We start from the raw sequence: 27,960 nt of genomic DNA on the forward strand, positions 1-27,960 counted from the left end.
CTGACACCACGGAGGAACCTTGATATTATGCTCAGTGACATAAGCCAGACACAGAAAGACAAATATTTTGTGATTCACTTACCCGAAGTCCCTGGAGTTGCAGATCCGTAGGGACAAGAAGTAGATGGTGGGGGCCAGGGGCTGGGAGAGGGGATGGGGAGTGAGTGTTTCCTGGGGACAAAGCTTCAGTTTGGAAGATGGAGAAATTCTGGAGATGGATGTGGTGATGGTTGCGTGTCAGTGTGAAGATACCCAATGCCACTAAGCTTAAATGTCCATTTAAAAATGAATAAAATAGAAAGTTTTGTGTTATATGTATTTTATTACAATTAAATTTTTTAAGTTTAAAAAGTGAACAACTAATTTGCATTTCCCTGGAATAGACCAACTGGTTGTATGACTGAGGAAACTGCTCCTCCTTCTGTGGATTTTGGAGGTGGGACCTAGCCCCCTGAATCCTGAGATTAGGGGGAGAAACAGCCGGATACCAACCCCCAAGTCCCCAGGCAGCATCTCCAGGTCCTAATTCTGCTCACTTGCTCCCGCAGTGCTCTGGACTGGGAGTTCTTCTCGGTGGGAGAAGACTATTTCCTGGTGGTTGCAAACTCCTTTGATGGAAATACCTTCTCGGTAAACAGTATTATTTACAGGTAAAGGCCATGCCCCTGCTAGACACCTCGGTTCACCTGGGTGGCCCACCTTCCCCATGAATGACCACAGGCTCTGAGCGAGTCACAGGTCCTGGAGCCCCGTGGGTCAGCTAGCACTGTGTGCACCTGAGTGCGGGCTGAGTCTGAGTCAGGCCCCCGGTTCAGCTAGGTGACCGCTAGCCCTGCTGACACAACTTTGGGTTCTGGCTGGAGATGCAGAGAGAGGATACACTAATGTTAGAGTTATTAGTGTGCTATACTATTAAACGTTTCCATCCAAGGCTGTGGTAGATCTCTCTATTTTTCACGTGTCCTTCAGTAAAATTTTACACTTCGTCTTAGAGGCACCATGGCGTTCTCACGACCTTCCTTTCCAGGAGTTTTCCGAGTATTGTAAGCACATGTCCATTTTCATCTGTGTGTCACAATCAATTGTTGTGTCTGGTCATGCAACCACAGTATCTTATTAGTTTTAATAGTTTTCTAAAGAAATGTCTTATGGGAGTTCTAGAAGTATAACTATGTCTGCAAATAAAAGCACCTTTGCCTCTGTATTTCTAATGTTTTTACTGCTGATCTAAGTTTCTCAGTTATCTAGAAATTCCAGGATGATCTTGAATCGTCTTGGACAGGGCAGGTTCCCCTTTCCGGGTCTCAGTTTCCCTCTTTACACGCTAAGGCCCCTCCTGGCCCAGCTCCCCACAACTGGAACCTGGGGAGGTTTGGGGGCTGGGATGCACGGACCCTCATGCTATGAGGGGTGGGAAAGGCAGGTGGGACCCTGGCGAGGGTCAGGGAAGGGTGGGGTGGGAGCCTCAGGGAGAGGGAGCAGCCCAGACACTCACTCCTCTCCCTGGGGCCAGTGTCCCAGCCTGGAAGCTGATGGCATCTCTCCCCACAGGTGGCAGGGGTATGAAGGCTTCGTGGCCGTGCACAGCCTCCCAACCTTCGGCTGCAGGGACTGGGAGGCCTTCCGCACGGCGGCCGGCTCCTACCTGGTCTACTCCAGCGCCAAGGAACCGCTGTCCCGGGTGCTGAAGCTGAGGACGGGGTGATGGGCTCAGAACCCCCGGAGCTAGACCTGCGTGGCCACACCCCAGAACCCCACCAGGAACCCCAAAAACCTCTGGGGAGTGGGACAAGTGGGAGAAGTTGTGGCTTCCAGAGCCACCAACTCGCTTTCTCTGGCCCTTGTCCAGCTGCGACATCATCACCTAGACAACTGTGGTGACCAGACAGGTGGCTCTGTGAGCATCCAAGCTGAAGACCAGAGCTGCTCCTGCAAGTCTGCTGTCCTGCAGGGATTTTGCTTTAAAGGAAAAGTTCATACAAAGTTTTACCTCAAAAACAGCAGGGCCTGGTCACCTTCCCACCGTGTCCACCACGTAACCAGACACTCAGCTCTGGCTGGGGAGCCCTGATGCAGGGACCGGCTTCGTGCTGCCTCACATATTTGTACCAGCTATTTATTGTGTTCTGTCTATACTGAAATATATTTATGATGCTTCTTACAAAAAGTACTGCTGTGTCTGTGTGTTTCTGGTGGGAACTAGACCCCCAGCGAGTGCAGCCCAGGGCCACAGCACTCACTTGGCCACCTCGGCCTGATGTACCCTTGCATCCCTGGTCACCAGCACGCCTCTCTCTGCAGGAGCATCTTCCTCCAGCCTCAGTTTTCCCACGAATGCGGTGGGGTAGGGTCAGGTCAGGAATCCCAAGCATGCGTGGCGTGGGTCCAGTCTCTCTCTCTCCCATGGGAGACGCCTGGCAGATGGACCCTCATGCCTCTGCATCCAGGCAGGCCTCCCTGGGCTCCACACGGCCTTGTGGGTGTGCCAGGTGGACTTGGAATGCCTCCTTGGGGCCAGCACTTGCCCAGCTCCTCCCGTGTCCAACTCCTGACCCTCCACTGGGCGAGGGCTTCCAGCCTCCTAGAGATGGATGCCAGGTGTGACATGGCAATAGCCTGGGGACCTGGGGAGGAGGATGGAGGTGCCATCACCACCAGGAAGCCCCCTGGGTGGAAAGGAAATCCTGCATGCCAGGAGATTTGCTGGGAAGGCCCTTGGGGTCCAGACCACAGGGTGGTAGCCAAGACAGGCCTGTTCCATCACCCAGGCCCACCTGTTCTAAGATGGGTTGTGGGAGCCAAGACCTCAGCGGCAGGAAGGCCCCATGCTTGGTTTAACGCTCTGCTATTTCCATCTCAAATTCTCACTGGTTCTTGCACAGGATCACACAGCCAATGGGAGTCCTGGCTGCCTGTGGTCAGCTGCAGGTGAGAACTGTGTCAGCCTAACCACCCAAGAAGGAATCTGTGTGCATCTGCTCCCCCTCCATCCAGGCCAGATTTGGAGTCTCAGGATCGTAACTGGGACCCTCTTCGTTTCCCAAAGCAGGGATTTTTCTAGAGACTACTCCAAGCCAGCAGGTCAGCCATGTGCCTTGGAGAGGCTGAGGTTGACCTTGGTCAAGGATGTCCCCTGCCTGGGAGAATGGCAGAGTGGAGGGTGAGAAGGGGTGCAGGCCAGGGGCCCTGTGTGAGAGAGAAGTCCTGTGGCTAGGATGCCCCCAGGGTAATTCCCAGGGCAAAGAACCCCCACCCCTTATATACACTCAGTACTAGGAAAAAGGATGTGCCTGCATGCAAGTCAGGCTCTGCTCCTGCCGCCCCCGGGCACCTGCTGGATCCACATCCCCTTGCTGTCATTGTCCCTAAGACCTGGCTTGGTCCCTGCCCTGGGCAGCTGGGGGCCTCATGGGCTGGGCAGAAGGGCTATGGGTCTGCTGGTGCAGGGAGGTTGGGTCATGGGTACCAGAGAAAAATGTAGGCTCCCCAGTTAAGCTTGAATTGCAGATAAACAATGAACGCTTTTTTAAAAATTGTGTAGTAAAGGGGTATTTGGTGTTTATCTGAGGTTCAGATCCAAGCGGGCATCCTGTTTTGATTCTGATGCTCAGTCGCCCAGCCTCCCTGAGAGGGGTGTGGGGGTCTGCTAAGGGTTCTGATTTTAACTGGATCTGAGGCCAGGCCTGAGCAGTTGTGGGAGGGACAAGAGGAGGGTCCAGGGCTTGGAGGCATGCAGCCTCAGGCAGGGTCGGCTGGGGGCTGGGGTCCACGATGTGTCATGTCTCAGTGGTCCTTCTGCAGGTGGGCCCTGGAAGTGCCCCCAGAGCCAGGGCACCCTCACAGGAGAGGGGAGGCCATCTGGGCCAGGAGCACAGCGGGCCTCAGACCCATCTCCACGCCAGGGATGGTTGGCTTTTGTGTGTCTGGTGACATGAACATTAAATCCATGGGCTCTGGATAAAGGGCTCACCCTCTGTGGTGTGGGGGCCTCCCTGAGCATGGGGGCTCCCTAGGAGGCCACACTAGACCTGGCACTGCCTGTCGGCTACCTGGATTTCCACCAGGCCCTCCTCCCTGCAGGTCTGTGGCTCAGCAGCCTCCACAATCCCCTGAACCAACCCTGCCAGCATCTTCTCTCCACGCACTGTTTCCCTGGAGAGCCCCCAATCCGCCCCCCAAGAACAAAATGCCTAAATGGGCCAAGGTGCCCAAGAGTCAGGACAGCTGTGTTTGCTCCCATTCCCGGGTTTGTCTATAGGAGAGGGGCCCACTGGGGACTGTCCACACTCCAGAAGCACCCACCTAAGCGGCTTCTCTCCCCCTGGGTGATCCAGATGCCCATCTGGTGCCCGGGGAGGGAGGAGGCAGACGACGGACACTGATGTCACCAGCACAGCAGCAACACAGAGGGAGCAACAGCCTTCTGTCCCCGCTCGGGGTTTTGTCCTGGCCAAGCAGTGCCACTGTGGCTCCGACAATATCTTATCTCTGCTCTGGTGGGTGGAAACAGAACGCATCAATCAAGATCTGTTTGCGTTATAAGTGCAAACCACAGGGGGAATGACCGCAGACAGCATGCCAGTATTATATCTTTTCAAGTCAGCTCTCGAGCATCTGTCCCATTGATAAACATTCCCAAGGCACGTGCGGCTCCCGGGAGTTAGCATGCTCTGTGATGTGGCCACATCCTTGTCATTTTGACAACTATGTTGCATGCTTTGAGGGAATATCCGGGAATTTGCTGGCCTGGTCATCTTTTGTTAATCCATGGAGATTCAACAGCCTTTACTGTGATAAACAACACTTCAAGAACATCTTTGCACAAATTGCTTTTCTTTGCGGTTCCTTCCTCAGGGTCATGATTTCCTGGAGAAATACTGTCTGTGGCAGTTTTTGCACCTTCTCCTTACCTTCAGGGCTCCCCTCCCTGAAACCTGACCTAGCAGAAGGGTGACCAGATGTGTGAATTGCACCTCTTCCATCAGCCCCACCAGACCGGACTTTACCTACTTCTCAATCTGTCAGGGCAGAATTGCTGGCAAAGTTGTCTTGTTTTCACCGTGGTCAGCAGTCCTGCCTTGGGGTTGCTGGACATTTCCTGTAGGCATTAATGTCGTTAATCTCACCACCACCAACATAGCCCCAGCCTCTGCCACACACACACACACACACACATCCCCACACGTGCACACATCCCCCACATATGCTGACACGCTCACAAGCTCCTACGCAAATGCACACGCGTGCACACCCCTTCTGGACAGGAGCCGTGTCTGGGCAGTTCAGGCTCAGAGCTGAAGCTTGGTGCTGCCCAAGGGTCTGGGCAGCCGTGGCATCTGCTCACACTCAAAGTGTTCACTGTGTACCAGCTGCCCGGGCCGGAGCCGCACACATGACCACACAGTCCCAGCCATGCTTACACCCTCCAGTGGCTAGAGAACCCAGAGTCCCAGGTGACCTCCAGGCCCTGAACAACTGCCCGGCTGCCTCCCCTGTCCCGCCCAGCCCATTCCTTCCTCAGGCTGACCTGCCTGTCCTTAGCTTCGTCGCCCCTCAGAGAGACCTCCCAGGCCCGTGACCAGAGCCAGTCCACCACACCCTACGCAGTGCGCAGAACACTCCCTTCACTCTCACCTGCCTACCTCAATGAACAGCATCTGCAGAAATGCAGACGCTCATGCTTGTTAACTCATTCATGCCCACTCCGCCTCTGGAACTTCAGAGCAGGTGCTCCAGGGGCTCCCATCCCCACCCCCAAAGCAGGGCTCCAAGTGTTCACTGCTGAGAAGACCCAGTCCGGCAGGACTGTGAAGAGAACGGCTTTCCTGTCAGACTGAGCAGAGTGACCACCCCAGTTCTCTCACTCACTGTTTTAACTTAGCCAGTTACTGAATCCCCTCAACCTTAGTCCCTAGAGGACCCACCTCCCTCAGGCGACACCACAGCGACGTGACGTGGGTGCCCTGTGGCCCCAGCACAGCTCCTGGACCCACGAGTGGACAACAGCAGCCCCTCATCCTTGTCATCTGCCTACCAGTTTTCCTGAACAAAGTTGGACTTAAAATCCCATTGGAAAGAAAATGCTGAGCCTGTTGCATTTTTGATAGTAGATTTACAGATTTAAACCACATGCTCCTGAGTCAAAGTCATCAGTAACACGTAATACTCAAAGACAGTTTCTCCTCTCACAGAAGGACGGTCAATATTAGAAGAACCCTTGAAACCATCCGCTATGCCAGCAACGTGAGAGCAAACCCAGAGGAAGAAAAAGGGCATCTCAGAGAGTCTGTGGCTCTTTGCATGACTCGAATGTTATTTTTAATTTTGTTAAAGGCCCTTATCTTTGCTTAATTTTATTTTGATTTATTTGATTTGATTTGATTAAAAATACACCAACCTTAAGGGTTCCATTCAGTGAGTTTTGCTAATTGTACACATATGGGGAACCACCCTCAACAAAGCCAGGAGCATTTCCACCCCCCAGGAGTCTCCTGTGCCCCTTCCGGTCACCCCCTCACACACACACACAACCACGCGATCTGCTTTCTGTCTCTGGAAGTCCTGCCTGCCTCAAGCATCCTTCCCATGGCACCATGAAGGGCACTGTCTGTGTCCCTCTCTCCGCGTAGTGTTTCTGACACTCATCCTAGCTGTCGCACCTGCAGGCTCTCTGCTTTCATTGCTGCTTTTTGCCATTTGCTTGTGGCTTCAGTCCGTCGTATCAATAGTCCATCACCCTTCCTATTTATCTGCTCTGGGGTTGTTTCTGTTTGGGGCTGCTATAAACATCACTGGATAATTTGTGTGGACAGGTGTTTATTTCCCCTGGTAAACATCTGGGAGAGGGGGCCATTGGGTCCGCGATGGCTTCACTCTGTAACAAACCTCCAAGCGGTTCTCCAGCTTGGGGACCCGCTTCCACGTCTATAATTCCCATAATAACAAAGAAGCTCTCAGGCCAGACGCCAGCGGGGTATTTACCACGGGACCGTCGAGCCCTCAGATTATAATCATGGATGTGCCCAGCAGCCGGGTGGCACCACTGTTTGTGTATCAAAGTCCAGCCAGTCCTGGCCTCTGTGGTGAGAGCAAAGGGCAGAGAGACAGGATGTGAGAAAGACAAAGGGTGATGCCCCGTGGACAGTCTCTCTGTTGATAGAACCTACTAGAATCAGCATGAGAACGTTGCGAGCTCATTTGACCATGAAGGGTATATTAGAATCTGAGCCCACCCTACCTGTCTTACTTCATTTCCGTGGAGACAGGACTGCAGACCAGCACCACTTGTGTGTTTACAAAACCACAGAAGCCCCTGCCTTAGACTTGTGTCTCTGGGCCAGAATTAGCACGCATTTAGTGGCTTAAAACAACAGGGGCTGCATTGCCTCACAGCCCTGGAGTCAGGGGTCCCACCCGGGTCTCACTGCCAAAGACAAGGTGGGGCAGGGCTGGTTCCTTCTGGGGCTCCAGGAGTGAACGTTCCCTCCTTTTCCAGATTCGAGAAGCACCCACATCCTGGGGTCTCAGTACTTCCTCCACCTCCAAGACCACGGTGGGCAGTGGCGCCTTCTTCACTCCCCCCACCGCCCCCCCCGGCCTGAATTGCTGTCTGTGCCTTCCCTTCCACCAAACAGTGCAAAAGAGACTTAAATTAGTGTCACACCCACAGCGCCTCTGGCCAACGTAAAACCACAGGCGCTCCGGGGCCGGCTGCAGTGACCGGGACCTGCCTAGGTCCTTCTTCTCCTGGGGCTGCTAAACAGTTAAAATCTGAGCGAAGCAGTTCTGTTTACAAGTTACTGGTGTGGAAAACCTCAGTCTTGATGTCCTGATCACTGTGACGCCCAGACTGACTGGCTCTGATTCCAAGGCGACTTCTCAGCCTGGGGCAAGGACGGGAAGTTGGGAGAACGCTATGCCCGGGGAGCCTGGCAGGGAACTGGACCCGTCTGACTGCATGCAGGGCTGCCCTCTGGCAGCACCGCTCTCCAAGGCTGGTGACCATCTTGCAGGGACAGCAGGACACAGGCCTTCCAGCCAAGCAAAGTCTACCCTGGCTGGTGCCAGAGGTGGGTGCAGGGGGATGCCAGCTGAGCCGAGACAGCAGGGTGCTAAGTGCTCTGGGGAGCAGAACGGTGGGTGCCCACCCAAGGGGACCCCCTCCAGTTCACCCATGTGGGTGGAAGGGCTGCCCTGGTGGGGCCTGGCAGGGGCAGTGGCTCGGAGCTGTGCCGAGGGGCCTGAGTGCCCACCCTGCACACCATCTCAGAAGACAGGCCCCTGAGAGAATTCCAGCACGGAGGTAACCCTGCCCAGAGAAGTCTCCGGGCCTCATTACCGACCTGCCAAGGGTCTGAGTGAGTCAGGGGTGGGACGGCGTGAGTCGCGGAGGGTACAAAGACAGGGTGAGCATTCTCATGGGGTCCCTGCCCCAGGCTGATGGGGCACTGGGAGCCGGTGTGACTTGATGAGAAAAGGGACGTTCAACAGATGATAGACAGCTCAGCATCCTCTGTTTTGAGAGCGACACACCTGCCACAACCCTAAGTCTGGCGACTGTGGTTACTGAGTCTTGACATAAATGCGTTCTTCCTTCAGGGTTTTCTCAGCGTCTTAACTGCTCCCATGTCACTGCCCGGCTGTGGAAGCTTCATAGGCGTCTCCTGGACGTCTCTCTGCCATCCACTGCTGCCCAGCAGCCTGGTCACAGACCCGCTGGGCGTTCAGCAGCTCGACAGCCTTGGGAAAGCCCTATCAGTGCTTCGGGCCTTGGCTGCCCCATCCGTTAGTGAGGGTCGGCTGCTAACGTGGGCTCCCAAGTCGGCCTCCCACCCCAGCGGCCCCTCTCTCTGCATCTCTCTCTCCTGCTTCTTCCTTCCTTCCTTCTTCCAGCCCTTCCTCCGAAGGCCCCTCTCCTCTGAGAGCTGCTGGGCTCACAGGGAAGGCCAGCCATGGGCTTGTCTCTCTGGGGAACTGTCTCCCCGTTGCCCTTTGCACAGAACCCCAGACGGGCACAGGGCTGCTTCTGACAGCCGAGCCAACCCTGCAACGCCCTCTGTGGCCAGTGTTGTCACCATGGGTAGAGATGTAGACCCTGGCAGGCCTGGGTCCCAGCAGGGGCATCCCCTCTCCTGGCCAGCACAGCTGGGAGGGGACCCGCGAGGCCGGTGACGCTGGCCCTTCTCCAAACCAGGGCGAAACCCAGGACTCGCTTCTTTGTTTTGACAACACTCCAGGGCCCAAGTGAGAACTTCCAGGCCTGGGTGTCAGAAGGCCTGGATTCCAGCTCCACTCTGCCCACAAGCCAACTCCTGTCTGTCATTTCTTCCCCTGGACCTTGGAGTCTTGGGTTTCTTGTCTGAAAATAGAAATATTACCCACCGTGCCAGGGCCTGGTGGGAATTCCCTGAGGCGCCCTGCCTGGCAGTACCCGCCGCCCACATGCCTTCGCAGCCACCGCCCCCTCCCAGCAGGCAGCCTGCCCAGGGTGCCCTCTGGGGCCTGAGTGCTGATTTCCGCACACGGTTCCTACAAGGCTGTGTGGCTTGGCCACTGCTGAGACCGGACCTCATCCTGTCGGTCAGCACGTCCTCTGTAGTGGGCCTCCCATGTACAGCCCCCCCAAACCCAGCCTACTTTCATGCACTCTGGACTGGGCGCCCACCCATAGGCCCTTCCTCCAAGCTGGGTCCAAGCTGCTGCCCCCTGAAGAGCCTTCCCTCCTGACACGGCCTCCTCCTCCTGACCCCACCCCTACCCCAGCCTGCACTCCGGAAGCCCCCACATCTGCCCCCAGGGCCCCAGCTTAGGGGCTGACAAGTCCTCCCCTCCCTCCCCAGCGTGTGTTCGGGAGTGTGTGTGCACGCTTGCACAGTGTAGGTGCACGGTGTGCACGTGTGTGGTGTGTGGAGGGGGGCATGGAGGCTGGCAGACTCTGACTTCCCGTCCCGCTGCAGCCCCTACACTTCAGCCCTTCATCTGGAGGGTGTCTTCTGGCTGACATGTGAGGTGAGTTCCCGAGGCCACTCCTGGTCACTTGGCCGAGGCAGGGAGCATGCACTGACCCCAAGGACCAGGGCTCAGTGAGGATGAGCAGGGTGGCCACAGGGCGAGGCTAGCCATCTGCTCTGGGCACGCTGGCCGCTCTCAAACTGGGGAGACTGTTTCAGCCCCCTGAAGCTGCTGTAACAAAGGACCCACATTCAGCAGCCTAAACAGCATGAATTTGTTTTCTCAAAATTCTGGAGGTCAGAGGCTGACATGGATCTTCCTGGGCTAAACCAAGTTATATGGGGCCGCTTCCTCCCAGAGGCTCCAGAGAACACCCCGTCCCAGCCTCTCCCAGCTTCCTGGGCACCTGCAGCCCCCGCAGTCCTTGCTGCTGCCCATCCCCGATCTTCGCAGGCTCCCAGGACCAGGGCCTGGATGTCTTTAGGGGCCACTGTTCCCTCAGAACCATCCTGAAGCAGGGATGATATGAAAGTAGAACCTGCTTGCTGGGGGCCCATGGTGCTCCCAAGGGAGCCCAGAAGTGGTGCTAACTGCCTCCCTGGGCAGGAGGGAGGATCCTGATTGTAGCTGCTGTCAAGGGCCTTGAGATAGACTCTCCTGTAGGCAACCTCAAGCCTCCATCATGATGTCAGCTGGCTCACAAAATTCCTAAAGCCTGACAACTGGCCATCATAAGCCGGTCCAGCCCTCCAGGCAGGCCCAGCATCCACCACACCCCATCCCGACCTGGATCTTCCAGTCCTCGGCTCGTGGGGCTGGCGGCTCCACGACTTGGCGAGGTCGGCGTGAGGGTGGGTCAGACCTGGTGGGGTCACCGAGCCGCAACAACAGAGTCCACTCCAGCTGACATGAGCTCAGAGGTTTATTGAAGGTTCAAAGACAATGGGGAGGACAGTAGGATTGGGTTTGGGGCCAAGCTTCCAGGTAACCACCGCAGGCTCCGGCCAAGAGTCCAGACCATTCCACCTCCTCCATGGTCCGCTGGGCCTGCTCTCCAGAACTCAGGCCAGGATCCTGGAGAACCCGCTGCAAGGGAGCCCAGGGAGTGCTGGGCAGGCACTTGGCCAGCAGGGCAGGTACACAGTGCTGCTCCGGGACGATGCCCTGGGAGTGCCCGGCCTGTGCCCACCATTGCTGCTGTGCCCACCGGAGGTCCCAGGAAGGTGGCTCCATGCCAGGGACAGCCTGTGTCCCAGTGGCTCTGCTGGGGGCTCATGGTACATCTGCTCATCCCCCACTGCTGGACCACCCGAGAGAGCCTGGGGTCCCAAAGTCCAAAGAGGACTGTCAGGGCTTGTCAGGAGGCTGCAAGTGTGAGGATCCCTGCCTAGGGTCAGCGTCAAGGTCAAGGGTGGGGCTCTGGTTTCCAAGGGGACCGTCCATGCTGAGGCCAGGGACCAAGCCAGCACGAAGTCCCACCCCAGCCCAGAGTGGTGGGCAAGGGGGCCGGGCTCCTGGGGGGCTGCCCCTCCCCTTCCCTCTGCCCTTAGGCCTCCCAGAATCGAGACCCCAACTCCTGTGAGAAGGAAGACAGGCCCAGCTGAGGTGGCTGTCAAGCCAGTCTGCTCATGCCACCCCTCAGCCCCATAAACTCCCCCAAAATCATCACCCCCTGACCCCTAGAACCTGTGAAGAGCCACCTCCCAAGGCAGGAGGGGCTCGGTGGACAGGGCTGAGCAGGGTTGTATGCAGATGGCTTTTTCTGGACTGACTGTGATGAGAGCTGGGGTCCACCCACACCCCAAAGGCTGCTGCCTCCCTACCACCCGACTGAGGCATCCCCATTGCCACATCCCCACCACTGTCAACACCGGTCCCCTCGACTGGGCTGGCTGGACCCTGGCCTCTGCAGAACTAGGAGACAGGCAGATGTACGCTCAGGGTGCTGAGGTGGGGCTGGGAGGTCAGTCCAAGGGCCCATGAAGGTGGTGGGGTGTCCAGGCTCACACATGGCAGCAAGAGATGCTGGGTGTCATCTTCAGCAGTCCCTTAAGGAGGGGAAGGAAGGACAGAGAAACAAGGGGGCAAGAGGCGAAGGGAGGGCTGGGTTCCCAGGAGAGCCCAGGGCTGACGGGGGCTCCAGTGAGCAGGAAGGAGTTTCTGCTCCTGGGAGTGGGATCCTGGTGGTCTTGGGAGGGAGGTACCCTCTGCCAGGAGACTGCACGAGGGCTGAGGAGCCCAGAAAGGCCAGGAGGGCCTGGTAGCCCCCTGCCGCTGGGCTCAGGACAAGAGGGAGAGGACCCTTCTTGGGTGCTCTGGGGTCCTGGGCCCACTTCCTCTTCCCAGCTGTGTGGACAAGAGCCAGCAGGCCCACACCTGGGGGAAAGCTGGCAGGGCACTGGGCAGCAGCAAAGGATGAGGGGAAAGCCCTGCATGTGCCCCGTGTGTCCCCAGAAGAGCACCTGGGGGCATGAGGCTCTGAGCTGATTCCGGGTGCGAGCAGCGAGGAAAGGCCCTGTAGGTGCCCAGGCTGACTGGCCCCTGCGGGACCTGAGCCAAGGCAGCAGGACCCTGGCGTCTGTCCCCACCACCATCCAGGCCTCAATTCCCTCTCTTCCCCGACCCAGGGACCCAGGGTCACGTCCCCAAACCTGTGGGATGAGCTCCTTGTGTGGCAGGACCCCTCCCCGCTGTGTGCACCCTAGGATGGAGGTGGGAAGGGGCCCGATTCACCCTCGGAGCCTGTGTCCCCCCGTCAGTCGGCCCACACTCACCTACTCCTACAGCGTCTGTCCCACAAGTGGACTGGTGCCCAGGCTGGCTGCTGGGCTTTAGTGGTCACTGGAAGGGTGGGCAGGCCATCAATTTCCTGAGGACTGGGGTCATTCGGAGCATCGTCTGAGCCCTGCCCTCCATCCCCTCACCCTAGTGGGCAGTGGGCAGAGAGGCGCCCACCCCACACTCAGCACAGAGCCCCCTGTTCACACGGTGCTCGCTGTGCCCCCAGCAAGGGCAGGTGGGGCACTGGGGCGTGGACAAGGGTTGGCATCTGCTGGTCATTTTCTCTTTAACGCACCACAACTGAAAAGTCATGACCTTGCTCAAATGTGCTTTTCAGGTTTCTGCTGCCACTTCTGGTCTCTCGGCTGCGGGCACCGCGTCTCTGCATCCACGCGTAAATGTGCTTCCCGTGTCTGGCCACGTGACGCTTTCCCAGTACAGACCTTCATACACCTTTGCCCTTCCTGTCCTTTATACCTCAGATCCACGAGCAGTGTACCCCGAGTTTGCTCCCCCTCAAAATATCTGAAGTAGTTTAAAATATAAACACTCATACAAAAAGGCCGTTAAAAAATAAAACTGCAAAGACAAGAGTTGGGGTATGTAGGTGGAGGTAAGGTCTACCCTGAACATGAATTAGATAGGAAAACCGAGCAGTAAAGTTGCTCTGAGATTCCTGGCAGCAAAGCTGAGAAGGAGAGAGAGAGTTCTTGTTCCTGGAGAGAGGAAGCAGCCCGCCTTGAAGCATCAGACATTGGTCCTCCCTTTGGCTCTCAACCACTGGAAAGGAGCTGCTTCAGTGAGTAGAAAAGCAAGGCACGTAGCGACCCCCGATGATGGGCTCCCTGGCGGGACACAGCCCGCTGGGCGGGAGTCGGGCAGGGCTACCCTTATCTGGCTGCTGACACGGCTTCCCATGAGCCACGCTGGACCTGTCTCAGGTTCTCTCTGTGGTTTAATCATTCTTTTGGTTTTTTATTTTGTTTTGTTTCCTTCTCGCTGGACTGAAATTTGGTACGTGTTACTCTTAACAAACACTCTGAGAATAAACAAGAGTTGTTCAAAGGTTACACGTTCCACTTACCTCTCTAGAAAAACCTGGTCTCTACCACTTGGCTCTGCAGGGAGCCTGTGGTCAGATGTGTTTGGGACATACTGGGGAAGAAGAGGTAAAGCAGCTCCACAGTGTAGACAACCCGTAACTTCAACTGATGAGCTGCGCCCCACCTCCTTGGGGAGCCTCACTCACGGGCAGGCACTCTTTCATCCCTGAATGCTTGTCCACCCTATGGGCGCCCCGTGGGACAGGCTCCCAGAGTGAAAGGAACACATCAGGGATGGACGGCCTGGCTTTACGTCCTGAATGGACTGCTTCCTGCCCGAGACTTCCCGTTTCTCTGAGCCTGTTTCCCCATCCATCAGTGGGTCAGATGGACAAACTGCTGGACCTGAAGGAAAATGCTCTGTGGGAGTGGAGCACGGGGCAGAATCAGCCACGTCACCACCTCCCTGAGGGACACCAGTGGCAGAGCCGGTCCCATCTGCCACGGCAGCGGTGGGAGGAGGGTGGGCACTAGGGCGCAGGGCTGGTGGGGTCCTTGGACACGGGGGTGCTGGGCAGGGACTTGAGGTACTCTAGGTGCCTCCTGGCATCCTCCTGGTTCTGTCGCACGTAGTACACAACGTAGGTGATCACCATGGCGAACCAGCCGAACATGGTGACCAGCATGGCCACATCGGTGGTCTTGTGGTGGACGCTACAGAAGCTGACGCCAGAGTCGAGGGCCTGGATCAGCGGCTTGCCCACGTACTCCTCCTGCACCGAGGTGTGGCAGGCGATCTCGTCCACGGAGTCGGGGTCCAGCTTCAGCTCCCACAGGGCCTCTTGCAGGGCGCACTCGCAGTGCAGCGGGTTGTGCGCCAGGCGGATCTTGGCACTGAGCTTGCCCAGCGCGTCCTTGGGGATCCTCCGGAGGCGGTTGTGAGATAGGTCCAGCAGCCGCAGGCCCCCGGCCAGGCCTGAGAAGGCGGCAGGGCCGATGGTCTCGATGGCGTTCTGCGACAGGTCCAGCTCTCTCAGCTGGTACAGGTGCTGGAAGGCCCCATTGGGGATGCGGGCAATCTTGTTGGCATCAAGCTTCAGGAGCACAGTGTCCGCAGGGATGTCCTTGGGGACCTCCTGCAGGCCCCTCGCGCTGCAGTGGACAGCCACCGCCCCCGCGTGGTCAGGGCACTGGCAGTTTTGTGGGCAGGAGGCACCCAGCCTCAGGCAGAAGAGCAGGAGCAGACAGGGCCCTCCTGCAGGGACTGGCAGGGAGGAGGGGCTTTGTCTGCCTGTTGGGCCCATACTGACCATCTGGGGACAGACAGGATGCTGCTGTCGCTCAGGGCTGCGGGCTACACGCTGCCCCACGGCCTGGTCGTCGCTGTGCAAGGACCATCGCGCAGATGTAAACTCTCCTCCCTCACATGCCAGGTGTCCTCTTTTGGTTCTAAAAGAGAGGAGCGATCAGCATTGCTGGCTGTGATCCGGCTGGGGACCTGCAGGAACACTCTGACTTCCAGACACTCTTGACCAGTGGGGGTCTCTGTGATTTACTGCCTCCACCCTGCCCTGGACACACCCACCACACACCCTAGGGGGTCAATGGCTTGGACAGCACCGGGTAATGGGAGTCCACCCCTTTCTAGCAGCTCAAAGCTGGAAAGCAGGAAGACTGGGGCTGCAGGGTTTTCTTAAGAAACTGGAATGTAGGGGTGATGGTTGGCCGCGCCTGAGAACCAGGCGGGCAGTCTCATCGCCCTGGGGCTAGGCTGCTGTCAGAAGCTCAGCTCTTTGCTAATCGTTACAATCCCTTTGACAATTATTAATATTAAAGCTCTTCTCTGTCGGTCCTATTAGGAACAACCACCCGCATGGGCGCCTTTTATTTCAATTATGTTTGAAAAAGAGAAAATGAGAAAAGAGAAAAGCCAAGCCCTGGGCGCGCGGCCCGCGTTGGGCGTGGAGTGGCGGGGCCGAGCGGGGCCTGGGCAGGCGGGACTCCGGCCTCGGGGACCCCGGATATCGGACCTAGAGACCCCCGGGCCCCAGACCCTAGGGAGCCCCGGGACTCCAGGGAGGGGGATGGACGGGGGCAGGGTGTCCACGCTCTGGGGTAGGGCGGGGGCTTTACCTGCGCGGCCGCGACAGGAGACTGCTGTGCTTGAGGATCCCTGCCGCTCGGAGACCGACCCGGCGCCACGCCCGAGCGCGGCCGCTACCCCGAGGCCTGAGCCCACGTCCGCGGCCGCTCGGGAGACACGCGGCTCGGCCTGAGCTCGTGGGGCGGTGCCTGCGGGCGAGAGGCGGGGCGGGGCGGTCCTGGGAGGGGTCTGGAGGCGGAGCTGTGGTAAGGGGCGTGGCTTGGACGACGAAGGGCCTGAGACTTAGGGGCGGGGAATGGGCGGAGCCTGTGTGCAGGACGCGGCCTGGACAACGCGAGTCGTAAAGACGAGGGGCGGAGCCTTGGGAGGGGCCGTAGAGGCTGCACGGGGCGGGGCCTGGGGGCGTAGCCTGTGGGAAGGCGTGGAGCGGACCTGGGAGCAGGATTTTAGACGGGAGTGTGTCTCTTGGGATGTGGGCGGGGCCGTGGGGGCGCGAGAGCCCCGCCCCTGCCCAAGTCCAACCCTGCCCCTGGCCCCCAGGATGGGGGCCATGAAGGCGATGAAAGGGATAAGGTGATGGGGGGTGGAGGAGCCAGCAGGGAGGGTGGAGACCCTTGGGTCAGTGCGAAGACCCTGCTGAGCCTCCCTCGCAGGTCTGGTTCCAACGGCAGCCAAAGCGTTAATGGAGTTAGGTCTCCGTCCTCCTGGGTCTCTTCCTGCCCACCCCCCATATCCTCACTTTCACCTCTCCACCCAGCGTCTGAGGGCCCTTACATGGGCATTCCGAGGAGCGTAGGGAATATGGTGGTCGAGGCTTTTAAACTCTATCTGAGCCATTCTTAGGGTTTTTTTTTTTTTTTATAATGACAGCTTGATTGTAGTGTAAATATACGATCAACCACATATTCAAATTTGTTACGTTTTGACGTTTGTATACACCCGTGAAACCAACACCACAAAATACTCCAAAGTTTCACCTTTTCAATCCATCCCTTCTGATGCCCATCGCCAGGCAAGCACAGATCCACTCTGTTGCTAGATCAGTTTGCATTTCCTGTAATTTATATAAATGGAATCATAGATATATACGTTTTGTCTTGCTTCTTTCACTCAGAGTGATTAATTTGGGTTCACCAGGTGCTGGTGCGTTTATCAATGGTTATTCCTTTTAGTGCTGAGTAATGAGTCATTGCATGAATGTTCCACAGTTTGTATATCTACTCACCTGCTTGTGGAGATCTGGGTTGTTTCCAGTTGTCTGCTGTTACAACCAGAGCTGATATGAACATTGTGTACAATCTTTGTTTGGACAAATACTCTTGATTTCTCAGATAAATATCTAGGGGTGGATTGGCTGGCTCTTATGGTGGCTTATGTTTAACTTCTAAGAAACTGCCAAAGTGATTGTACAGTTTTACATTCCTGTTCTGTATATGCTCCAAAGCAGCACCAGCACTTGGTATGGTCACTGTTTTTAATTTTAGAGATTCTAATAAGTATGTAGGAGTACAATTCATTGTGGTTTTAATTTGTATTTCACTTCATTAATTTCACTTAATTTGTATTTCAGAACTTGAATGTCTTTATCTGCTTGTTTGCTGTCTATCTTCTTTAAGGAAGTGTTTTGTTCAAATCTTTTACCCTCTTTTAATTGAGTTGTTTTCTTATTGTTGAGTTTTGAGAATTCCTTACATATTCTGGATACAATTCCTTTACCAGACATGTGATTTGTATATATTCCTCTGATTCTGTGGATTATCTTTTCATTTTGTTAAAAGTTTTTCAAAGAGAAATTTTTAATTCTGATGAAGTTCAATGTATCAATGTTTTCATTTTTATGGCTCATCCTTCTGGTGTCATAAGTAACAAACCTTATATAGTGCACTTACATTTTGCATTTGGTGTATGGTGTGAGATACCATTTGAAGTTTATTTTTTGTGCAAATGGATGTTTAGTTTTCCAGGACTGGTTTTTTTTTTTTAATGATCCTTTTTCTACTGAATTATCTCTGCATCTCTATTGAAAATCAGAGGTCTGTATTTGTATGAGTCTATTGTGTACTTTCTATGTTCAGTTGGTCTATTTGTCTATTTGTATGCATATGTTCCAAGCTGTCTTCATTACTGAAGCTTTACAGTATTTCTGGAAGTCAAGTAATATAAATCTTCTAACTTTGTTCTTTCATAAAGTTCTTTTGGTCATCCAGGACCCTTTGCTTTGCCTCATGAGTTTTAGAATCAGCTTGACAAATTCTACCAAAAGAGTCTAGTGGGATTTTGTTTGGGATTGCATTGAATCTACAGATCAGTTTAAGATAATTAACATCTTGACAATATTGAGTATGCCATTCTATGAACATGGTATATCTTCTCATTTAGAGCTTCTTTTATTTCTTTCATATGTGTTTTATAGTTTTTGGTTTCATACATCTTTTGTCAGATTTATCTAATTTTTCAATGTTACTGTAAATAGTATTTTAAGTTCAGTGTGTCTTTGTTAAAAGCTAATATATGGAAATAAAATTGGCATTTGCATACTGGTCTGGATTTTGCTAAACTCACTTATTAGTTACTAGAACTAATTAGTAGACACCTTTTTAGTAGACACCTTAAGATTTTCTACATACATTAACACAATTGTGTTATCTATAAGTAAAAAGAGTATTATACTTTTCTTCCCAGTCTGAATGTCTTTTACTTCATTTTCATGCCTAATTGCACTGGCTAGAGCCCTAGTTCAATAATGAAAAGGAGGAGTGAGAGCAGATATCTTGTTCCTCTGGACCCTAGGGGGGAACATTCAATCTTTCACCATTAGGAATAATGTTGACTGTAGAGTTTTGTAGCTGTCCTTATCAGTATAAGGAAGCTTCCTTCCATTACTAGTGATTACTTATTTTCCATCCAATTGCTACTTAATAATTGAGAGAGGTGGACTGAGGCTCCTGAGATCTGTCTGTTACTGCTTGAAGTCCTATCACGTTTTTGTTTTATTCAGATCAGTATGTCCTCTTGATTAATTGACCGCTTTACCATTATGAAAAGAGCCTCCTTATCGCCAGATTCTTTGCCCTGAATTCTACTTTTCTGACATTAGTAGCCACTCCAACTCTCTTTTTTGATGGATGAACATCAAAAGATGAGTTACCTTCCTCCACTCTTTTTGTTTTTAACTTCCTGTATCTTTTTAAAAAATTTTTATTGGTGTGTAGTTGATTTACAATGCTGTGTTGGTTTCAAGTATACAGCGAAGTGAATCAGTTATACATATACTTATGTCTTTTTTTTAAAGAATTCTTTTCTCATATAGGCCATTGCAAAGAATTGAGTAGAGTTCTCTGTGCTGATTAAATTGGGAGATTAGGATAGAATAGGTAACTAAATGCGCTGAGGGGACGACAGAGGATGAGAAGTTTGGATTGCATCACTGACTCAATGGATCCGGAGCAAGCCCCAGAAGATGGTGAAGGACAGGGAAGCCTGGCATGCTGCAGTCCATGGGGTAACAAAGAGTTGGACATGACTGAGCTACTGAACAACAACCTGTGTTGTACAGCAGGTTCTTATTAGTTATCTATTTTATATATTATAGTGTATATCTGCAGAGTCATCTATTTTATCCTAATCTCCCAATTTATCCTTCCTCCCTCCTATGTCTTTATATTTAGTTTCCTTAAGGTTTCCATAGAATCAAAGTATCATCCTCAATATATTTATGAACTGCGAAGGAAGAAATAGTAGATTTACAGTGAAGAAACACACCAGAAACTACCTTATGTATGTGACTAAGGTTAATATCCGGAGAAGGCAATGGCACCCCACTCCAGTGCTCTTGCCTGGAAAATCCCATGGATGAGCCTGGTAGGCTGTGGTCCATGGGGTCGCTAAGAGTTGGACACAACTGAGCGACTCCACTTTCACTTTTCACTTTCATGCATTGGAGAAGGAAATGGCAACCCACTCCAGTGTTCTTGCCTGGAGAATCCCACGGACGGGGGAGCCTGGTGGGCTGCTGCCTATGGGGTTGCACAGAGTCGGACACGACTGAAGTAACTTAGCAGCAACAGCAAGGTTAATATCATCAGTAATAAGACAGGCTGGCATCATGTAGCTCCTGATACATGGACTGAGAAAGACACAGCATCACTTCTGTGGTTTTCTTGCCAAAAAGGCACAGTCTTTTTCCAATCATAAGAAGGCATCAGTCAGTTCAGTCAGTCAGTTCAGTCGCTCAGTCGTGTCCGACTCTTTGCAACCCCATGAATCGCAGCACGCCAGGCCTCCATGTCTATCACAAACTTCCGGAGTTTACTCAAACTCATGCCCATCGAGTCGGTGATGCCATCCAACCATCTCATCCTCTGTCGTCCCCTTCTCCTCCTGCCCCCATTCCCTCCCAGCATCAGGGTCTTTTCCAACGAGTCAACTCTTTGCATGAGGTGGCCAAAGTATTGGAGTTTCAGCTTCAGCATCAGTCCTTCCAATGAACACCCAGGACTGATCTCCTTTAGGATGGACTGGTTGGATCTCCTTGCAGTCCAAGGGACTCTCAACAGTCTTCTCCAACACCACAGTTCAAAAGCATCAATTTTTCGGCGCTCAGCTTTCTTCACAGTCCAACTCTCACATCCATACATGACCACTGGAAAAACCATAGCCTTGACCAGACAGACCTTTGTTGGCAAAGTAATGTTTCTGCTTTTTAATATGCTATTTAGGTTGGTCATAACAACGCATCAGACACACCCTAATTGAAAGGCATTTTACAAAGTGACTGATCAGTACACTTCCAAAATGGAAAGATGAGAAAAGATGAAAAAAGACTGAGCCACTGTTACAAACTGGAAAAGACTAAGGAAAAATAGCAACTGAATGGGATGTGGGGTCCTGGAATAGACCTAGGCACAGTGGGAAATGGGGTCACAGTAAGTCTGGTGGTGTAGGTGACATCCTGGCTCTGGCCACCCACATCCTCGGAGTGATAAGCTCCTGTCTGTCCCATTTCTGCCCCATTTGTCCCTCGGCTCTGTTCTTTTTTCCCTCTTTTCCTACCTTCTTTTGGACTGAGTAATTTTTGAGCCCATTTTCTCTGTGTAGTTAACTCTTAGCTGGGACTCTGCTGTGTTGCTGGTCGCTTTAGGGTTTGGTATCGACTATCATTTCTCATCACAGTCCCCAAGGGTCATGTCAGCTCACCCTACCTCCTGAGTAGGGTGGGAGCCCTGAGGTCATGCTCTCCCCTGGATGTGTAGTGGCCATGTAGTGGATGTCTACATGTGTAGGAACCCCTCAAATCTTACTTTCAAGTGTCTTTTAGGAGATTAAAGTAAGATGAGCCATGAAACTCCTGCAATGTTTTTATTATATAGTAAATTGAAGAGGGGAGCCCCCAAATTATGGAATATTTTAAATATTTAAGTTAAACAAATCAATGTGATTACCACCCAAAACTACAGTGTGGGTGTGGATACATCTTGACATTATTATGTCAGGGGAGGGGACAAACACTCAGAGTTCCCTCTGTGACTTCTGTTTATGGAAAGTGCCAGAATAGGTAACACGCCTAGGTGGCAGAGGTGAGGAGGGGAAGGGGCTCGAGGGGACTTCTGGGCCTGGGTGTTCTGTGTCATGATCTGGGTGCTGGTTGTCAGCATCAGTGAAAAACCCTCCAAGCTGCTAGGCTTCAGATGTGTGCAGGTAACTGAGGGCATGTAATTCCTCAGTAAAAGAAAGCAGGGATGTGCTGGCTATGTGTGTGTTCACAGGTGATCACACGTGTGGGTGGTGAATACAGCAATGGATGGATGGGTGCGTGGACCCATTTAGGGCATGATGCTGTCCTCCTGGTCCTCATGGGCTGTGGCCTCACTTGTTGATGACATCGGAGTCCCTGCAGGAGGTGATGGCAGCTGGCCAGGCCCAGGCCCAGGCCACAGGGCCCTGTGAAAGCCTGGCTCACTGACCACTCTAGACCACAAGTCTGCTCTCAGAAACACCAGCAGCCTTCCAATGCCATCCTGGCCACATGGTCCGCCCACTCACTGTAGCCTCCCTCATAACTGTAATTGGGCTCCAGGTCGATTATCTCACCCATTTATCCACCCAGAATCCAGGCCTCCTGACTCAAGGGATAAAACAGGAGGCTCCCACTGGTTAATTGCTTCCCCATCAGGCAGGTTGTTTTGCTAGCGAGGGCTGAGTGTCTCCCTGGGGATGAACCAGGAGGGGCTGCAGCCACAGTGGTGGGATGAACAAACATCCCAAGGTAGGGACGTCTCCCAAGGAGACGCCGCCTCCCCAGGTAGGGGCCCCAGAGCAGCCTGGGACAGGCCCTTCTGGGGTGTGGCCGGCTGGCCTAATGTGTGCTGCTGCCTTGCTCTCCCACCTCCCCATCCGCTGTGCCCAGCTCCACCCTCAGCAACCCCAGCCTTCACACTGCCCCCAGCCTCCACACTGCCCCCTGCTGGTCCCAGTTCCTGCCCTTGCCCAGCTGGGGGAACCCTCAGCCAGAACCCTTGACTTGCAGGGCACTGCTGACTGCAGCCTGCTCATGGGCAGGGGCTGGAACCCCTCAAAGAGAGAAGACCCAGGACCCCTGGCAGAACCCGCTGCCCAGAACCACACAGGCAGGGCCTGAGCTCGCAAAGAGCCTCCATGGATGGACTGCCAGTGGTAAAACTATCCTCAGCAGCTTGGGCCATTCTCAGTTCCTCCTAATCCCCCCAGATTCCTGGATCTCTGGGAATTCCTGGATTTCTGGGCCTGAGCAACAACCCCACCGACAGCCTATCCAGTAGACCTGGGAATTCCACAGCAGCCTCCCCTGCCCCGCACCAGTACACACACCCCCTCCCCTGGTCTCTCACTCTTCCTGTTGTCCAAGTTTTGTTAATTTTGTTGCTCTTCTTCAAGAATCGAGTTTTGAATAAATTCACCATGCCAATTCTTAATTTTTCCCTCTTTGGTTACATCTGATTTAGTCCCTGTCTGAGCCCCTGTCTGAGCCTCTGAGCCTCTGTTGATTCCGTAGCTATTTTTTGAGCTTTTTGAGTCATAAACTCAGATAATTTACTTTCACTCTTGATTTTCAAATAAGTGCATTTAAGGTCTTAACTGTTTCTTTCTGAGACTTCCAGCCACATCCCTGAGGCTGTGACTTGGACCCTCTCATTGTCTTGTTCTAGCTGCCCCAGTGCAGGTCTCGGGCAGAGGTAGAGCGCGTGGAAGCATGCATAGTCCCCCCACCCTGGGCATTCCATAAGCAGCACCCAGCCCGCAGGTCTCTCTTGCTCTGAATCCTAGGCAGTGGGGTGGCCCTGGACCTAGTGCTAACCAGAAACCCAGGGCCAGCAACTGCTCTGCCCCTGGAGACACGGTCGCTCCCCATTGGTCCTCTTGCCCAGGAAACTAGAGGATCCAGAGTGAGGACAGAAGCCCCCCATCCAGGGAGGGCTGAATGCGGGGGCGGGGACCAGTGTCCTGCCCTGGATACCACTTGGGTTCCCTCCCAGCTGGTCAGGGGACCGGTCACTCACGTCCCAGGCAGACACCTGGACCCACTGAGGTATTTCCTGTCCTCTTCCGGTGCATGGCTGCCTCCGGTGCTGTGGGTGGAGTGTGACCACAGTGACCAAGCTGCCTTGGGAAGCTGCTGAGACCTCCTTGGTGGTGTGACGTACGCTCACTGCTGTGAATAGTCCATGTCTGAGAACCACGTGTCACCTCTGGACCTTGTTATTGGGGTGGGTACACAATCACACACACACCATAGAACATGCGTACATAGATGTGCATGTTATACATCCTTTATTATACAAATATGTATTATACAGATTGTACCTAAAAAATATATTGCACACAATTTAAATATAAACAAATATATGTGGAAATGAGACATAATGTACATGTATAACATATAACACGTATTTATGTATAAATACGCACATGTAGGTAAGGTAGGTAATAGGTAGGTAAGGGGCTTTCCTGGTGACTCAGACAGTAAAGAATCTGCCTGCAATGTAGGACACCTGGGTTCACTCTGTAGGTCAGGAAGATCCCCTGGAGAAGGGAATGGCTATCCACTCCAGTATCCTTGCCTGGAGAATTCCATGGACAGAGGAGCCTGGCAAGCTACAGTCCACGTGGTCACAAAGAGTCAGACATGACTGAGCAACTAACACTTTCACAATATTTAGGTAAACACGCTCACAAACACTGCACAGAATGACCTCAATCCTGTTGATTGCGTTATTCAAATTTTGCCCTATTTTTTGTTTGCGCCTTGATTCCTTGATTTCTAAAAGAAAAATCTTAAACATTACTGTGAGTTTGCCCATTTCTCCTGGAATTTCTATCAATTTTGCATTTCATATTTTAAAAGATATGATGCTAGATGGAAGTTTGTGTTTAGTTGAGTCTTGACTCTTATGACCCCATGGACTGTAGCCTGCCAGGCTCCTCTGTCCATGGGATTTCCCAGGTAAGAATCCTGGAGTGGGTTGCCATTTCCTACTCCAGGGGATTTTCCTGACCCAGGGATTGATCCCACGTCTCCTAGGTTGGCAGGTGGGGTCTTTACCACTGAGTCACCTGGGAAGATGGATAGCAGTTCACAAAACTGCTACCTTCTTAATGGATTTGTACCTTTTCCCACTCAAATTCCCCCTTTTTTCTTAAAAGGACAAACTCAAACCTTAAGTTCTGTCCTCTGCTGGACCTGCATCCACACCTTTTCTTTGGAGAGTGTTTGGTAGGCTGACTCCCTCCCTACTATTGTCAGCTAAAACATGTCTCTTTGGGGTGATAGAGGAAAATATACAGAAAAGAAGAGAAATTTGTTGTTATCTTTTATCCCAATATGAGACTCACACTTTGTGTGTGTCATAATTGCTAATATGTTTTGATTATTTTCTGCCATCTTATTCCATGTGAACCATCTTCCACTGCTATTTTCTCTTCCTTTGACTAGGTTTCCGCTTGGTTCCTCTGGTGGTTTGATGTTATTCCTCTCTCTCCATCCTCTGGAGGTTACCTGGGCTGTGATATACATTTGCAGGTCTCACTGCCTGCATTCTTCCCCCAGCACTGTGACGGTCAGCATCTATTTCTTCCTTGTGACAAGAGGAGACCTTATCTCTACTTGTATTGGCTGCGTTCATTCCTCTGCCAGCTCCCAGGGACACAAGCTGGGATTTCTATAAGAACTATCATTAAATATTCTTTTTACCTTATGCCTCAACAGTGGTAAAACTTAGCCCTACATTTAGTAGTTTCTTTGCTTCCGCAGAGCTCAGTCTATGTGTGAAACAGGTCCTTCCCTCTCATGTTCTCTGCCTGCCTTTTTTCTGTAGAGAAACTTTAGCCAAGAACAAGTTTAATCAGAGAAGTGAAAAAATACAAAAGCAGAGGAAAACAGTCAAATGGGACAAAACAATAATAGTCAGGAAGCTGAGTCAAGGACCTTTAGTTCTTCCTCCAGTGCTATAGAGAATATTCTGAGCCATCTCCTGTGAGCTGTCCTGTAGATACTGAAGCCCTTACCAGGTGCAGAAGTTAACTATTGATGCATAATGACCAGAGTGTAGCTATGACATAAGCTGCCACAATTCCAAGAACTGGCCTCAAGGAAATGGGAACAAGCCGACCCTGGAACTGAAGATTAATGAACTTGAGACAATCAGGGTGACGCTGCTCAGACCACTGAGGACCAATCACCAGATGACAGTCAGAGCTGACTGTGCTGTTTCTGTGTGGAGTCCCTCCCTCTGTCCATGAACATTCTTGCCCACTGATTGTTAGTAAAGTGGGGGAAGTCAGCTTTTGGACAGGTGTCCACCCTTCCCCTACCCCTGTTGCTGGCATCCAAAATAAAACAAACTTTCCTTTCCACCAACCTGGCCTCTTTATTGTCTTTTGAGCAGTGAGAAACTGGACCCCACTTTTGGTTACGTGTGTGTGATGGACCAAATGTTCTGTGTTGTTGTTTAGTTACTAAACTCACATTCGACTCTTTTGTGACCCCATGGACTACAGCCCACCAGGCTCCTCCGCCCATGGGATTTCCCAGGTAAGAATACCGGAGTGAGTTGGCATTTCCTTCTCCAGGGGATTTTCCTGACCCAGGAATCGAACCCACGTCTCCTGCATTGCAGGCAGATTCTTTACCACTGAGACACCAGGGAAGCCAGATGTTTGTGTCCTGTTTGTGCTTGAACCTGTTTGTATCCCTTCCCCAAATCCCTATGTTGAAGCCCCAATCCCATGTGGCTGTATTTGGAGCAAAGACCTCTAAGGAACTAAGGTTAATTGAGGTCATACAGTAGGGCCCAGACATGGCGGAATCAGTGCCCCTCTAAGAGGAGAACTAGAGACCCCTCCTTCCCTGCACACTCCGAGGAAAGATCACATGAGGACGTGGAATGAGGCGGCCAGGAACAAGAGAAGCAGAAGCTTTAGCAGGAACCACCCTACCCACACCTGACCGCCACTCCCAGCCTCAAGGACTGCAGGAAAGTGAGTGGTCTGGCTGTGGTCCTTTGTTACACAGCCCAAGCTAACTAAGAAGCCCAAGCTTTTCTGTAATTCTTCTTTGATAAGTTCTTTCGGAAAGGATGCATGAGAAGCACGTTTCAGACAGTAAAGAATCTACCTGCAATGCGAGAGACCCAGGTTTGATCCCTGGGAGGGGGCAGACCCCTGGAGAAGGGCATGGCCACCCATTCTCGTATTCTTGCCTGGAGAATTCCATGGATAGAGGAGGAGTGAGTTACAGTCCATGGGGTCACAGAGAGCCGGACACGACTGAGCGAGTAACTTTCTTTATGCGTTTTAAATGTCTTTATTTGGTGCTGCCACTTAAGCGCTAGTTTGGCTGGATCTGTAATTCTAGATGAAAAAAGAAAACAAAAAAACCAAGGACCCCACAGTGCCTGAGCACCTGCAGGGTGGGGGCAGAGGAAAGCATGAGCGGCTGAGCCCCAGGTTGGAGGCTAGAGCTGGGATCTAGGAAAATGAGGAAGAGGGAAGGGGTGTGTGTGTGTGTGTGTATGTTGGGAAGGTTGCTGATTGGAGGAGCAGTCATGAATTTGGACTAGGGGGCTGCAGGGTGTCCACAGGAGACCCCCTTGGGCCCCGGGAAGTTTGGCTGTGGCTGGAAGAAGTCCTGTGACTCAGACACAACCCCCACCACTGCTCATGTCTGCAACTCCATCTGAGGGACAAACAAGAGACCAGTGACACTGGTGGGGAGGGCAGGTTTGGTGCGGGGTTTGCACAACATCCCAAGGCTGCTGACGGTCTGTGAGTTGCTGATACTAAACTGGGTGGCCCCTCAGTCCATACCCACCACCCACTCCTCCCTGGAGGAGGTGGGAGGGACCACCATGTGCAGGAGAGGTCCTACCCACAGTGCTTCTGCGTCCTCCCCACCTGGACCCGGGACAGCACACAGGCAGAGACCTCCGCAACTCAGGAGGAGGTGGGAGCTTGCCCTCCTGCCCCACCACGGGACTCAACCCTGACGGTCATGGGAACTGGGGTCCCAGGCTGCCCCAGGCCAGGTGAGGGTCTGAGTCAGGGCACAGTGGAGGCGCTCTCGGGGCCGTGGGCCTGAGGAGGAGGCCACAGGGAGTGCTGACTCTCCGGGGAGCACTGGCCTGGGGCAGATGCACTGCTGGGGTGGACGTGCTGCTCAGAGGATGTGGCCAGGAGGGCGTCCACAGGCCACCAGCAGGCTCAGGAGAGGCAGTGTTGGCTGGCGGAGTCCCAGTGGCCACCTTGACCCTGAGGCCCTGCCTCATGGCCAGAGCCTGCCTGTGCCCTGCTCAGCCCTCCTCCCAGAGCACCCCAATGCCTCCAGTTCATGAGCTGGCCATGAGGGGCAGACACTCCCAGTGGGCCGTAGACGGACCAACCCCGCCGGCCCCCACAGAGCCAGCCAGGCTGGGTTTCTGGTCAGTAGTAGGCCTCGAACCAGGCAGCCACTTTCTGGAGGATGGCCTTGTGGTTGTCATACAGGGGAATGCGCTCATCCACCACCTGCCAGCGAATGGCCATCCCCTCGTCACAGGAGTACAGATGCTG

The 27,960-nt window shown here is 53.2% G+C and overlaps 3 protein-coding genes across 6 annotated transcripts in view; 1 reads left to right on the forward strand and 2 right to left on the reverse strand.

The window, feature by feature from the left end:
* TSPEAR (thrombospondin type laminin G domain and EAR repeats) overlaps nucleotides 1–2,170 on the forward strand; it is a 149,148-nt gene extending 146,978 nt beyond the window's left edge. Inside the window, exons 11-12 of the mRNA XM_043874650.1 lie at nucleotides 549–650; nucleotides 1,552–2,170. Coding sequence (XP_043730585.1) covers nucleotides 549–650; nucleotides 1,552–1,705 — 256 coding nt within the window. The 3' untranslated portion in view covers nucleotides 1,706–2,170. The remainder of the gene's footprint in view (nucleotides 1–548; nucleotides 651–1,551) is intronic.
* An 8,685-nt stretch (nucleotides 2,171–10,855) lies between these two features.
* On the reverse strand, nucleotides 10,856–16,077 carry LRRC3 (leucine rich repeat containing 3). Of its 2 annotated transcripts, XR_006335348.1 has the most exons (3): nucleotides 15,909–16,077; nucleotides 13,817–15,224; nucleotides 10,856–12,792 (listed from the first exon to the last, which is right to left on the reverse strand). XR_006335348.1 is itself a non-coding variant. In XM_043874893.1 (2 exons), the coding sequence occupies exon 2, from the start codon at nucleotides 15,086–15,088 to the stop codon at nucleotides 14,306–14,308; it is 783 nt and encodes a 260-aa protein (XP_043730828.1). In that variant the 5' UTR covers nucleotides 15,089–15,224; nucleotides 15,909–16,077; the 3' UTR covers nucleotides 10,856–14,305. The 2 variants fall into 2 exon arrangements, 1 of the variants encoding a protein (XP_043730828.1); XM_043874893.1 differs by having other exon boundaries at nucleotides 10,856–15,224.
* Nucleotides 16,078–25,765: 9,688 nt separating this feature from the next.
* The window catches only part of TRPM2 (transient receptor potential cation channel subfamily M member 2), a 50,143-nt gene continuing 47,948 nt past the window's right edge, over nucleotides 25,766–27,960 (reverse strand). For all 3 annotated transcript variants that reach the window (XM_043875032.1, XM_043875034.1, XM_043875033.1), the window contains exon 33: nucleotides 25,766–27,957. In XM_043875032.1, the coding sequence (XP_043730967.1) occupies nucleotides 27,832–27,957 (126 nt within the window). In that variant the 3' untranslated portion in view covers nucleotides 25,766–27,831. The remainder of the gene's footprint in view (nucleotides 27,958–27,960) is intronic.

The sequence above is a fragment of the Cervus elaphus genome, chromosome 19 (assembly GCF_910594005.1).
Source record: "Cervus elaphus chromosome 19, mCerEla1.1, whole genome shotgun sequence".
Lineage (NCBI taxonomy): Eukaryota > Metazoa > Chordata > Mammalia > Artiodactyla > Cervidae > Cervus > Cervus elaphus.